A 14,673-nucleotide genomic window follows, 5' to 3' on the forward strand; every position below is an offset into this window, starting at 1 on the left:
ATTTTGCGACACCGGCCGCCGCTCTTCCGCAGCGCAGCATTTCCTTCCTTCATTCAGGTAGATAAATTTGTTTCGGTTACTGGCGGATACTTCGGTGTGTGCAATTTGAAAGTGACTGCTGCATGCTTCCGATATTGCAGTAATCTTTTTTTTCATTTGCAGAGCCACTTTTTATTTCTATTGTCGGTTGTCGCTGCTTTCTGTTTCGATTATTTTTATATTAGCCGCAAGAATTTTACTTCATATTATAACGTTCTCTTGCTTAGCTTGATTTTGATTGAATTGTGATAAGTATTGCTGTGAACGGCCCTGTTTAAATAAGCGCTGGATAAATAACCTTGACACCTATTTAGTATGAGGGGAAGAAAACTCTAAATTAAATTTAATGTTTGGTTTTAATAGCATTTCACCAAGCCCACAATTCACCCAACCCTGGTTTATCCTATAGCAACTAAATTATGCAGTAGTTTGACTGTCTGTGACCCCTAGTTAAGAAAATGTCCATGAGTTGTGGGCTTTACTCACTAAAGACCTCAATTATATTCTCATTTGAAACATTGTTTGTCAACAATTAATTTCATTTAGAGTTTAATAAGTAATGGGATAGTCTTGTTAAAGAGAAATTTTATGAACTCCTGTGCTATGAGGTTAAATCTTCTTTGGAGAAACCAAAGATATACAATCCCAAAATGTCTCTGCGTAGTGAGGTTACTTGCAAACATTATGAACTGAAATGAAAGATTGCGATACATCTAAAAAGATATCAAGTCTGATTGGCCAGTTTAATGTTGTTGCTCATAATTGTTATACGTCACGAACTAGTAAATCATTTTTTTCCTGAAAATGTGCTACAAGATATATTTTTCTTTCACAACACCCAGTATAGCTTGGGTTTAAGAATGAACTACCGAGCTGTTAGATTGGTACGAGTTTGTATTTTTCGTATTGGATAATTGTAAAAAAAATTCTGCTATTCAGTTTTCGGCATAAACAGCACTAACATTTTTAAAGGTTGATTTGCAACAAAATTCTCATTACAGTTATTTGGTATCAAAAGATTCACCATGTCTTACTCTGCTGTGTTGTAGGTGCCAAATATGTGGAAATGGTATTACAAGCTCTTAAAAGCTCAAAAACAAACAGTCGATCGCCGCCATCACGAAACCGCCGTAGATCGGAATCAGCTTATTTCTTTGACGTAGTCATTACATTTGGATATTGCTTTGTCACGTGATGTTCTCACGTGAATTGAAAGGCCAATAAAAGGCTCAATATAAAATTTCTCGTAGCACTAGTTTATGACAAACACTTCGTGTTTTACCGAAGACCCCGTATCAAATATAAATGCTCGCTACTTTACAGTTTTGTTTCAGCTTGGTCTAATCGTCTAGTCGTAATCTGATCATGTGACCCATACTTCGTGAATAATTTCTGCAGCATTTTTCGATGATCACAGGTGACCAACAGGCTCGTCATGTTTATCAGACAATGATATGTACTCAATCCAGCTAAGGTTAAAAAATTAAACGAATTTTCACGGTAGGTTATAAGATATCAGTGCTCAAAGTGACAGCCTTACAATGATGATAAAATAGGCGCGTAAGAACAATAGACATGGTTTTAGTGGATGCATGAAGTATATTTGTGAAAATATTTTGACGAATGAGGTTGCATGAAAGTGTAAACCGAAGCCATCTTGTACAACTACGTCCCATTTGAGCCGTTTTGGAAAGAGATTCTACTCTACGGCGGTTTTGTGATGGCTGCGATGAACTGTTCGTTTTTGAGCTTTTAAGAGCTTGTAATCACATTTCCACATATGTTCACCTACAACACAGCAGAGTAAGACATGGTGAATCTTTTAATATCAAATAACTGTAATGTGAATTTTGTTGCAAGTCAACCTTTAATTAGTTTGTTGTTTAGGTGATGGGACTGCCAGGACAGTTTCAGATTAGAATAGTCAAAACTTAATTGCTGTTGAAATGCTCAGAAAAAAGACATCTTTTTCTTTTGAGCATTTTAACCAAGATCATTTTTGCCGCTTTTTATTTGTTTATCCGAAGGTTATCTCGCTTTTCCTTGGTTTCAAAGGGCCATCGCTAAGTGGATGTTTGGTAAAATTTGATTTTTTGCCAACCTTTAGAAAAGTCGTTAATGAAAATATTTTGCCGATGATGGTAATAATGACACCTGAGAACTGCTAAAAGTTGAGGTTTATCTCTATGGCTTGGAATAGTGATTTTCTAAAGCGATAACAACCGTGTCGGGAGCCATTAGGCAAAAAACTGTTCTAGTTAACGAAGTTGAGGTCGAGTTATCTAAAGCAGTTTATCATTGCATGGGAACGGACCAAACAAATTCGTTCGAGTTAACCAAGTGTTCGAGCTATCTGAGGGCGAATTATCCGAGTTTGGCTGTATTTGGTAATATAATTTTAAAAATTGTAATTATGGTGATAAATCAAACATTGTCGCTTGTTATGCGTCATTATTTATGTTTTAATATTATTAGAACCTTATTATATGGTCGTCTCATGGCTTTAACTTAAACATAAAAATACAGAAAAGCGTACTACCGCATTCATGTGGAGAACCAAATCGCTACGACATACTTTCTGATATGTCAACGAACTGGGTTAAGCAATTAGAAATCTAGTAAGGCGAGCCAGCCGCTTAGGTCCGCAATATCGTCAACAACACTACTGACAAACACCAACACTAATACAGGTAGTACACTTCATAACAATTTAACAAATTATTTTATTGCTTGCAAAAGTGTAATTTAGTTTTCTTAGCAGTTAAATCATTATACATGCCAAACCATTTCGTTTTATGGTGTAAACATGAAATAAAAGCATTAAAAGCTAAACAAAAACGTTACATGTAGTATTTATTTTTTAATTTAAGAGGGTTTGTGGCGCCCACTGCATTCTTCCCTGCAGAAAACGGGTCCATATGGCTCTTTGAGTGGAAACGGTTGCCGACCGCTGGGCTAACACATAGTGACAGCAACACATACAGTACGCTACACTTTTGTGGCGCTGCACAACATAACATGAACTTCAAATTTAACTTAAATAAATTTAGCTTACTAAACATGCGCTTACAAATAATTTTTAATCTTACCCTTGTCTTCATTATGATTTTCTCTTCATTTTCATTATCTTTTTGTGGTTTGGCATTTAGACTCGCTTTTGGCTTACCATTTTGCCGGCTTTTTTGAAACGTTCTCAAACTGATTTGACGTAGTTCACGATGCATTTAGAAAAGTAGTGGCCTATCGCGTACACAACCACCCAGCGAGCGCCTCAAGAACCATCTCATTTGTTCATATCTCAAATTTGGCTCGTATTTCAAAGCATTGAATTGTTTGAAATCTTTATCGTATCTCAAATGTTTTGTATGTTAGGACACTTATATGCCGAGGTATAACTGTATTGTTAAATTTTTTTAACAAGTGTACCCAAAAGTATCTGTGATAATCTGTAAACAGTTCTACTACTCGTTACTCACCTTAACTGTATAGATAGCCAACAATCAAAGGACTGTCTTGTGAGCCCCCTTTATGTAGTCCTTCGGGCTGTTGTAGCAGCTACATGTATGTCACTAATACTTCATGATAGCTTGAAATGTCAGGCCAAATGTGACACTGAATAAGTACATTACACTGCTTCAGCATCTCATATCACTCTAATAATTCAACATTTCAAGTTAAGAGTTAGAGTTTCTTTTAAAATAGCATATTATATTAAATGTACATAATTTCTGTTAAATAATGATGGTTCTTTGTAGGAAACCTCATCTGGTTTTAAAATGGGAGACAAGAGAGATCGTGAATCGGGTGAGCTCTCTCTTTTGCTTAGTTATAATTAGTGCTGCGCGATAAAACGATATAATTTGAAGTGACGATATATTTCAGTGGATGATTTTATATTTGGTTAGTTTGCAAATCGATATGAATATCGAAGACGATGTTTTATCGAAATATCAACCGATATTTTATCGAAATATCGGCTTATTTTATTTTGCAAAACTTGAGTTGTCTATTACTCTTATGGTAAAAGAGGGACAACTCCTGTTTTTCAACTGATATTAACCATTATCGTTGATGTTAAAGTCTAACACTATATATCGCAAGAAGGCAACTCCAATGTTCGATATTTTTTGACATTCGATATATATTTAGAGACCAAATAATCAAATGTGCATGCAAAGATATCATGCAGCACTAGTTCTAATTGGGTCAAAGTCAACCTTCATCTGATCTTTAGTTTTCCATAAAGTATAACACTTCTTTGTGTATCTGTTGATCGTTTAATTCGTCGTTTTTATAATGCTGATTTAGACTTCATAAATGCCTAAAACAAAATGGTTAATTAGAGCTGTCGAAGTGATGAAATAAAGTTATTTGTGTTCACTTAGTTTCTTGCTCTTTAAATTCTTCTAGGTGTTTTAGCTGAGCGGTTTTATTTTCAGTTGTCTGATCGGTACTCTTCTGCGTGTGCGAAATAAACTGGACCCTTAGTCGAAAAACTGACCTTATCATTTACAACATCGCTTTTTATTGATTGCAAATTTAATCAGTGGCTGTAATTTGTATATTAACTTAATCATCATTTTGTCCTGATTTCAAATATGTAAACCAAACAACGGTAAAATTATATTTTTGAATGGGTATCCTTCATTTTTTCATGACGTCATTCTATCGTTGTCTGCCATCTTTATGGACAACTTTTATTGTTAAAAACACAAAGCTTCTGCAATTAATTATTGCAAACAATGCTTTTGTTTGCAAATTTTTTATTTTAGTATCAAAACAATACCGAAAAATACTATTAATCAGGAGAATGACGATCGTATTCTACAAAGATGGCGGCTTTTTTGTGGACGAGCGCATGTGCAAACGGTGATGACGTAAAAAAACGATATATAAAAAGGTGTGCGGTATGAGTGTATCTGTGAAGATTATTATATCAGCCATTAAAAAATTAAATGTTCATAATTTAGCTTACATAATCATTCAAAAACATAATTCTACTGCTGTTTGGTTTACATATTTGAAATCAGGGCAAAATGAATATTAGTTTAATATACAATTTATGGCTATTGACTAAATTCTAAATGATTAACAATTCTGTGCGTTTCATTTTTTCCAACAAAAGGGTCCAGTTCATTTCGCACACTACTCTAGCTTAGTAAACCTGCTTTTTTATCTCCTTTGGATGAAAGAAATCTTAGCACTGGCTTTTGTCGCTTTTCACTCTATTGTATGTTTGGTAGGGAGGCAAAAAGAGATGGCAGGTCGAAGAGTTTTAGACAATGCATCCCGGCAGCGAAGGCTTCGGAAAGCCATCGAAGCTCTGGAGCAAGACAACTACCAGGATGATCCACACGCTGACCTTAAGATGAACAAAAAAGCACCAAAGTTTGATGAGTCTATGGATTTTTCCGCCGGTAAAATATTAGTAATACATTAGACTTTACGGGAATGTTTATGTTTTGGGGTTTCTACATTATACGTACAGTAAAATACATGTAAATTGTTTAATTCGTTCTAAGATCTTCCCAAACTTACCCCTTTGGTCCTTTAAGTATGAAAACTGGATTTGACTTTTTAATTTAATGACTAGTATTATTGGTTCGTTTTGACAACTTTTCTCCTTTTTCATCCACTCATTAGGTTATGTTCCATGATTACGGTAATTTTACAATAAGTAATTAAAGGGAATGCACACCGTGAATGTCAATTTACATTGATTTTTTTAGACAGCGAGCTCTGTTCTGCAAAGGAAAATAATAAAAAATATTGTATATGTCTAAAATAAATTAAAACAAAATATATCTTCACTAATTTTGCCAATTCCTGTGGGCCCAGCGCCTCAGCTAGCTCCAGTGCTACTGCGCATGTAGACCTCATCACGTCTTAACAATAGGAACTAAGATTTCATTTATTTTGTTTAATTTAATCAATATTATAACTATATCTTTATTTTGGTTTAATGTTGTATTTCTACTAACTGATGAAATAAAACACACACACGCACTATATTATGAGTGGTATGTCTAGGGTTATTGCTAGGGTTAGGAGGTTGGAATAAAAGATACTTTTTACAATACTACAAACCTTGACATTCTTATTGGTAGACAGACATGAAACTGACAGCAGCTGCAAAGATAATTACAACTATTTTTATAACTAGTACTATTTGCTCCAATTTGTTGGAGAGCTCTTTTATTTTAGCATTACTTTAGTAATATATATATATATATTACTAAAGTAGTGTATGTATATATAGATACATGTATACATATTACTAAAGTAATATATATACATGTATATATATTACATGCATCTAGTATTAGTATAGTATTACGTGCATCTAGTAACAAAACAGTCCATGTTTCTTGTAATCTGCTATTAATAATGGTAATTACTGTTAGCGGTACATCTTTCTCTGTGATAATGAAGTCTGTCTTTTACTGCTGAACGAACTGATGCACTGGTACAAGTTTAGAGCAAATAAACGTTTATCTAAATTACCGTTAGTGATTCAATTATCTCAGTGAGACGTCCTTATCTTCCATCACTAGCGATGTAGCCAGTCGTACTGAAGAAGGATTCACTTGCAACAGATGATGGAGGACAGGCTAAATACCGATAAGCCACTCAGGTTATTTTATGCGATGCAAACGATACATCATATCATCAGGATCAAGAGAGATACGTAAATAACTTTATGCATTGACTGCTCAAATTACTTTCGTAATGCTAATACATAGAAATGTTACACCGCACGCACGCATTCTTGTTTCCATCATGGGTCTCTTGTTCGTGATTGGCTGCAATAAATCATATCGCTGTAATTGGGAAATACTTGTTGATTACGTCCTGTCTAAAGCCAAAAGATTCCTCGGCTGTGTTGACGTTTATCAGGCTATAGACATGAAATAGATTGTGTGACAGGCTTGGAATTCATTAGGTGAAAGTAAGGAACTTGCAGCTGATGATTTTTGATTAGAGCATCAGGCCAAAATACGGTTTTCTGCTAAATAGTTGATCTGCAAAAAGTATCTGAAGTTTCCGATTTTTTAAGAAAATATCGGCCGATACCGATTCAGATACTTAACACCCATATCGGCACCGATACCGATTCCGATATTGAAATCGGGGCAACTCTATCTTTTACTGCTTGTAACAGAAAATTTACATTATACAGTCTACAATGTACATTAATATAAAATACTGATCTGAATATTTAGGTTCTATTCCGGTGTGTTGCAATCTTTTTTCCCAACAACTTCTCGTAGCTTCAGACAAACGGACACGGCTCTTATTATAGTAAACTATACTAAGAGCAGAATAATAGCGCAAATAGTTTTCAATAGTAAACTGCGGGAACCGTGGTTGTCATTTCCAAGCCACTGTGTTATTAAAAAAGATTGTACCACACCCGAATAGGTCTTGGATATTCAAATCCCCAGCCGCCCTACCAACCGCACCACCCATCCACCTTGCTACACGAGGAATAATTGTTTAAATAGCTATTACACGTGATGATCTCTCACGGCGTACAGGGTTGCCAACATTCTAGTAGTTCGACTTCACAATTTACTAAAGTCACACTGTTTTTCAGCTTACTTGCTGCTCTCTGACTCTCCTTTATCTACTACAGTGGAACCTCGGTTTTCGAACGACTCGCTGTTCGAACAAATCAGAGTCCGAATAAAAAATTCAAGAAATTCTTGCTTCGTAGTTCGAACAAAAATCAGAGTTCGAACGCCGGTACGACGCGTGAGTGTGTACGTGAGGGTGGGATGCTAAGCGGCGTACGGGTGTAGATTGGTCTCTCCTTGACCAATTGTTGTCGCATTGTCCGAGATTAAACAAATGTGTAGCAAATGGGCCGAGTTACAAAATTTCGTCGAACTCCGCCACCCCGATAAAGCTGCAGCCACCAGAGTCATCAATGACTTTGACGACACTATCATGAACCACTTCCGAAAAGTGCTAAAAAGAAGGCAGAAGCAAGTGTCATTGGATAGATATTTTAAGAGAAAAGAACATCCTGTAGCCGAGTAAAAAATCCTATTCATAATTCTTTTCTTTATCCTTTTTTTATTTTTACATGTTCATGTTAGCGTAATTTTTCGTATGGAAGATTACGACAATGCGAATGTACGATTAGCCTGGGTTACATTTATGTTTATGTTATTTGTGTCTTTGCCATTTTGCTTAACATTTTTTGAGATATACATCGCTTTTTATGTGTTGGTCAGCATTTTAATGTGCAATTTCATGCATAAAACAATGTATAAAATACTAAAAAGGTAAACATTCAGGGTGTTGAAACGGATTAAAACTTATATATATTAATTCTAATGGGAAAACCTGTTTCGGATATCGAACAACTCGGTTTTCGACCAACCTTCTGGAACGGATTGTGTTCGAGAACCGAGGTTGCACTGTAATTGTATACATCATTATTATAGCAAACCAGTGCTAATTATATCATATGCATAGCTTGAGTTTCTTTGCCTTTTCTCTATTGTCTACAATACCTTTGTATTTTGACTTGGTAAAGGATTCAAGGACAATGTATTTGTGCAGAACACCCATGTATACCTACTGGAAAGTTTACACGAGTCCAAATAGATATTCCTCTGTGGGAACGCATTACTCCGAAGCACATATTGCTACCAGTTTTTTACAACAGCGTTAGGGAGTGTTGCTAAGAGAACAGTTCGGCTTATGTCACCAATACTTTCACTGGACGCTTTACGCATATATATTTCTCTATAGATGGAGCATCTGGCTATGTCTCATTGTACAGATGGATATATGCATGTTTACAGCTAAGAAAAAGAGGAAAAGTCGGTCAGAAAGCTTCAGGTACAGACTGAAAAAGAATTTTGCAGCTCTCGTTGAGGAAGAGGTAAGATTCTATTCAATTATTCTCTTGTTCTCAAGCGTAATGTGTGATAATAACAGATTTTCATTCTTTTTTCATTGTTACTTTTATCTTTTCACCAATTATATTAGTCTTGCCAGATCGTTTCGATATTCGAACATTCTGTTAAAATTCCAAACGGCATAGTCAATTTATGCTCCAGTTTTCCTCTATTTTTGCCCAGAGTTTACAGAGCTGACCACGCGCTAGGCAACAAGGTAAAGGATCAAATCTCATTGGCTAATCGTTCATTATCATTTGACTAGCTAAGGGAGTTCAATCATTGGCTGGTTTCTCAACCTGAAGCTATTATATTGTAAACATTAGTACAGTAGTTCTTAACCTGGGTTAGATATCGAATCTTAGAGGTTAGGAAGAAGTCAAGACACATACATTAAGTGGTGTCTCAAAGGCATCAGCAGCAGTCACACTGATTTCCAAGGTCATGTTTTTATGAAAATGTATGTAATTTGTTGTAAGTTCATGCATTGTATTAGTTTTGTTTTTTGGATCAGCGATTTTAATGTAAAGTTCATTTTGTGCACCAGTAAAACGCATACATATTTTGAATGTAAACAAAAAGATCTTATTTTACTTTTAATAAAAACGGGCTCGGTAAAAGCGGATATGAAACTCATGGTTTAGTACATCTTACAATATTAAGAACCACTGCACTAGTAATACAAATAACAGTAAAGTTTTGCCTGTATATTTTTACATAGTTTAAATAAAATAATCTATAATTATATAAATGACTAGTGAAGTGATGCTGATTACCCAGATACAACTGGCTGTTAGTTCTATGAACACAACAAAAGGATATAATATTAGTTAACTATATTAAAGACTTTCACATCTCTGTTTTCTCAGTGGATCTCAATGGTCTCACCTTTACCCCTCAAACTGCAACCTCATGCCATGCGATCTGAAATTAAGTGTTTTCATCGCTGCTCTATAATTATCAATATCCTAATAGTGAAATCAGAATGTACATCCAAACAGGTTTCTAATCTTTCTACTTATCCCATTTGATTTTTTCACCAAATTTTAAAAAAGGTTCAGAAATTCAAGATATCCTTTCGTTCTAATTAATGAATTTATTCAACTGGTCGAGCACTGACTCAGTCCGATTATTTTCATTGCAGCAAATCTCTAAAAAAGATGGACCTAATTTTTTGAATGCTCTCGTCCCTTCACCTACCTACCCTGCCCGACACTTCTGCGCTGTCTGTGGATACTTCTCCAACTATACATGCGTAGCTTGCGGTACTCGCTACTGCTCAGTCAGATGCCTCGGCACCCATCAGGATACGAGGTGAGACCTTGCAGTTGTTTCCCTTGTTCATGTACACCTTTTTCGGCCTATTATGGGCTTCTTGGGTCATAGAATTTTGGATTGCAAGAGTTAATGCTCCTACAACATCAATAATCGGGTCTTTAGACAGTTTATGTTATAGGGATTTTATGTTATGCAGACAGTAAATTACATGTAAATTGCGTAATCCCTTCTAAGATCGGAAAGCTTCCAAGATTCCTAAATCGTCCTTCACATAGGAAAAACTGAAAATAACTTGTCAATTTAATGAATGCATAGTAATTGTAGTATTATTGGTTTGTGCCGACAACGTTTTCCTCGTCTTTATCGCTTTTACTAAGTTTAGTGTTTATGATTATGAAAATTTTGCGTTAATCTATAAAAACATTTGCACCAATGCCAATTTTAATTTTTTTTCGACCGTTAGGTCTATGCTACAAAAACAATTATTGCATATGTCGAAAAAAAGTAAAGGAAAAATATATATTTACTATTGTAAAAGCGGTGTCTGTTCGTCTGTTTTTCCGAAGCCGTGATAAGAAGTTGGGATAAAAGATTGATTTCGAAGAGACTCCAATCCATGATATAACAGACCGACACTCTAACACCTGCACCTATCAACCACCTTTAAGTACTTCTGAATATCTGTGCTGCTACTTATTCTCTGTGCTTTATCAGCACTCACGACAATCTCTCTCACAGCACACTAGACTACCAGCATACTCTCTCTCGCTCTCTCTCTCAGAATATGTACCATATTCTGTGAAGACATGGACGATCATGGTTCTCCACCGCTTCCTATCACTTGTTCTTTACAACAATGCTTGCTCTGATACTTGTGCACTCTTTCTCTTCCCGGTAGCTGAGCCGCCACCCATTTACTTGGGCTTCTTAAGCAGGTCAGCTGTTGTATGCTCTTGCTCTGTTTCGCTGCCATACTCCCTGTTACCGTCAAGCTCTCCAGACCCTTTCGCATTGTGTACCGAAAAAAATCTTCAGCTGTCTTTCCAGGGATACTGTCTATAGCCAGGATTGTACTATATATAATAGAGATACTCCAATATAGCGTCTTTCCTTTCAAATCTGACCAGAAAGAATACGATATTTTAAAGCTAATTATGGGACTCTCGTTATTCAACTCAAATTTAAGAACTTGCACTGACTTGACACATTTTATGGAATTTTCATGTAATCTGAAGCAACAGTTACGTAAATTTTTTGCATCAAGTGGAATTTACGTTGTAGGAACATCTACATGTACTATGCATAGATCTAGGAACATGTACTATGCATAGATCTTGGAACATGTACTATGCATAGATCTAGGAACATCTACTGTACATAGATCTAGGAACATCTACTATGCATAGATCTAGGAACATCTACTATGCCTAGATGTAGAAACATCTACTGTACATAGATCTAGGAACATCTACCGTCTATATATCTAGGAACATCTACTGTCTATAGATCTAGGAATATCTACTATGCATAGATCTAGGAACATCTACTGTCTATAGATCTAGGAACATCTACTATGCATAGATCTAGGAACATCTACTGTACATAGATCTAGGAACATCTACTGTCCATAGATCTAGGAACATCTACTGTACATAGATCTAGGAACATCTACTGTACATAGATCTAGGAACATCTACTGTCAATAGATCTAGGAACATCTACTATGCATAGATCTAGGAGCATCTACTGTACATAGATCCAAGAACATCTACTGTACATAGATCCAGGAACATCTACTGTACATAGATCTACGAACATATACTATACATAGATCTAAGAACATCTACTGTCCGTAGATCTAGGAACATATTGGCCCTGTTGTGAAAATCCATTAAAGGGGTAATTAATAGGCAACCTGGAGGCCATTTGAATAGATTATAAATTTGATTTATCAGCACTTCAAGGTTAGATAAAACATGTCTTTTATGATAAACAACATTTGTGGCAAAGCATTATGGTAGTAGTCGGGAGTTATCCTCTATTGGGATGTCCTGATAACTAACACCATTGCCAGTCAAGAGTAATGAAGCCATGTTCATAATAGGAACCTTGCATGCAGGGTTCTTCCCAGGAATTGTGATCAGGGGAGTAAAGATTGAGGTGGGGATGCGCCCCTCCGCCCCAACTGGAAAGAACCTTGCTTGCACATTTGTATATTGGAGCAGTAACTTTGAAAATATCCGTTAAGACAATGTTATTTGTATATTCCGCTAGCTTTTGCATATGCAACTGTTATTTATAAATCTCAGAATCATATCTCATATGAACATAATCTAAAACTGAAGATAGGTTTCTCTATTTGTATTGGCATTTGTCCTACTTTGCAGGTGTTTGAAGTGGACCGCATGAGAGGCTGGGTAAAGTAAGAGATGGCTTAGTCTGAGGGAGGATAGAAAGCCTCACAGGTTGGAAGGCCTCTTAGTGATGTCACTGACATCTTGCCATCGCCACAGTCTAAGAGAGGTTTTCACAAGTGTATGAAACTGATGTCTTGTCAAATAGTTCATACGCGTGTATAAACATGTGTGACTTGTATCATGACTTGTCTCCTCGTGAAACAATCCAACTAATTTTGTTAGTTTTTATAGAGTCGGTGTTTGATCACCATTTTTCATTTGGAAAAGCAGCTAGCTATTGTTATGTAATTTTATACCCTGTCATTTCATATAATTCCTTGTTTAAAGGTTTAATTTATTTCTTGTTTTTATTACAATCTGAATCATGTGGTTTTTGCTATTGAGAAGAGTTGACTGTCACAATAAACAACTTATAACCCAAATAATTAAATACACCCAAATAACCCAAAGAAATTTACAGATTTGCATTTCCATCTCACTTGTATACTTTTAAGGTACAAGAATGAAACATTGTGTTCTGTGAGCTTTATAGCATACAAGTTCACAATCGAAGAGCAGTTATACTCAATGCTGTTGGACTTATACAGTACACACTTATTTTACGAACAATCATTATCTACTAGAATAAGAGCTCTGTACATCTGCACGAAGCTTTCACTCGAGGTTGAAAAAAACATTTCATCTTCCAAGATTTGAACTAACTTTCAGCATGGTAGACTAGCACTCTAACAACTGCACCAATTAACCATGCTCCAACTTATCAAATAATTGTGTGCATATTTAGCTATTTTCTGTGCTTTATCCGCACACCTTAAGATTTCTCATAGCCCACTTGGCTGCCAGGGTACTACTACATGTATTTATATAACAAAACCTTTAGAATATATTAATTTTGTGTATGTATTCGAACAGTTGTGTAGAGTAAACATGTATTGATGTTACAGTACACTGTTATCCTAACCAGGCATAACAGTCTTTAAAAGGTTGATAGTTATACAGAAATATTTCCACTTCACAGGGTCTAGAGAGACAAACATCACATCTCTAGACGAGTTATTGGGAAGTAAATTCATTAGCCGACTATGACAGTCAGGAATTGCCTTCCTCGTATTCGCTATGGCTGGTTGGGATAAATTCTGTAAAGATTATTTGTATGTAGATTTTTTGTAGATTCTTACATGTAAAAAGGTGATCGAGTGATGCAGAGGGTAGTGCGCCTGGCTTTAACCACAATAACAGGGTTCGATTCCTGTGCGGTGCAACATTTTTTCCTAACCATCTTTGGACAGACGGACAAACACGGTTCTTATTATAGTAGAGTTTTATGGAAGGTAAAAAGACACACATGTTCAGACAGGCTAGTATGAATTGCATTTACAAAAATCACCAGCTTCAATCATATTTTACTGGTATATTTCTCATTGATTTGTCAGATTTCTCACTGAAACATTGATTTGTTACGCGAGAGGAGAATGAGTATTTCCACCATCTGGTCTTAACACGGTTACGCATACCTTAGAGTGATTTCTCGGTCAAGTTCCATTGTATTGAGGCAATATACATACTCATGGCATATGGCAGGAGCTTCATTACCGAATTCACCACTAAAGAGCATTAAATACATGCCGACAGCATTGCTGCCATCATAAGGAGCGCTATTCAGGTCTATTCTATAGATCACTAACCTTTAGGCAAACATAAATATGCTCGCTGCTGTTTCTGGGAGTGGATAGTGACCATAGAAGACAGGGGCTGTTCATTCTACCTTGTTAACATCTAATACATGTAGTTACAGATCTTTCAGCGGCAGCATATAAAGTCCAATTTAACTCTTGTATGTTCCTATTGACTATGCATCAGCTATAAAAATATTAATTCTAAGGGACTAGAGTAAGCTCGCTAGGCTAGGTAAATTTAACATCCAGTGTAAATATGTTTTTGCAGTTCTGTCCAAATTTTTCGATTGTGTGAGCAGTACCTAACGGTTCAAGTATGATGCCTCGGCGCTTGCGGCAAGCAGGGGTTTT

At 35.9% G+C, this 14,673-nt stretch overlaps 1 protein-coding gene across 2 annotated transcripts; it reads left to right on the forward strand.

Annotated features, from left to right (window-relative positions):
- The first annotated feature begins 31 nt into the window (after positions 1 to 31).
- On the forward strand, positions 32 to 13,062 carry LOC137401555 (zinc finger HIT domain-containing protein 1-like). 2 transcript variants are annotated; one of them, XM_068087973.1, is made up of 6 exons: positions 32 to 57; positions 3,795 to 3,843; positions 5,283 to 5,456; positions 8,856 to 8,935; positions 10,096 to 10,265; positions 12,617 to 13,062. In XM_068087973.1, exons 2-6 carry the CDS (start codon positions 3,816 to 3,818, stop codon positions 12,636 to 12,638), a joined length of 474 nt encoding a protein of 157 aa, XP_067944074.1. In that variant the 5' UTR covers positions 32 to 57; positions 3,795 to 3,815; the 3' UTR covers positions 12,639 to 13,062. The 2 variants fall into 2 exon arrangements, with proteins under 2 accessions (XP_067944074.1, XP_067944073.1); XM_068087972.1 differs by lacking the exon at positions 32 to 57 and adding an exon at positions 70 to 94.
- The last annotated feature ends 1,611 nt before the right edge of the window (positions 13,063 to 14,673 follow it).

This window comes from Watersipora subatra, chromosome 8 (genome assembly GCF_963576615.1).
Source record: "Watersipora subatra chromosome 8, tzWatSuba1.1, whole genome shotgun sequence".
Classification (NCBI taxonomy): Eukaryota; Metazoa; Bryozoa; class Gymnolaemata; order Cheilostomatida; family Watersiporidae; genus Watersipora; species Watersipora subatra.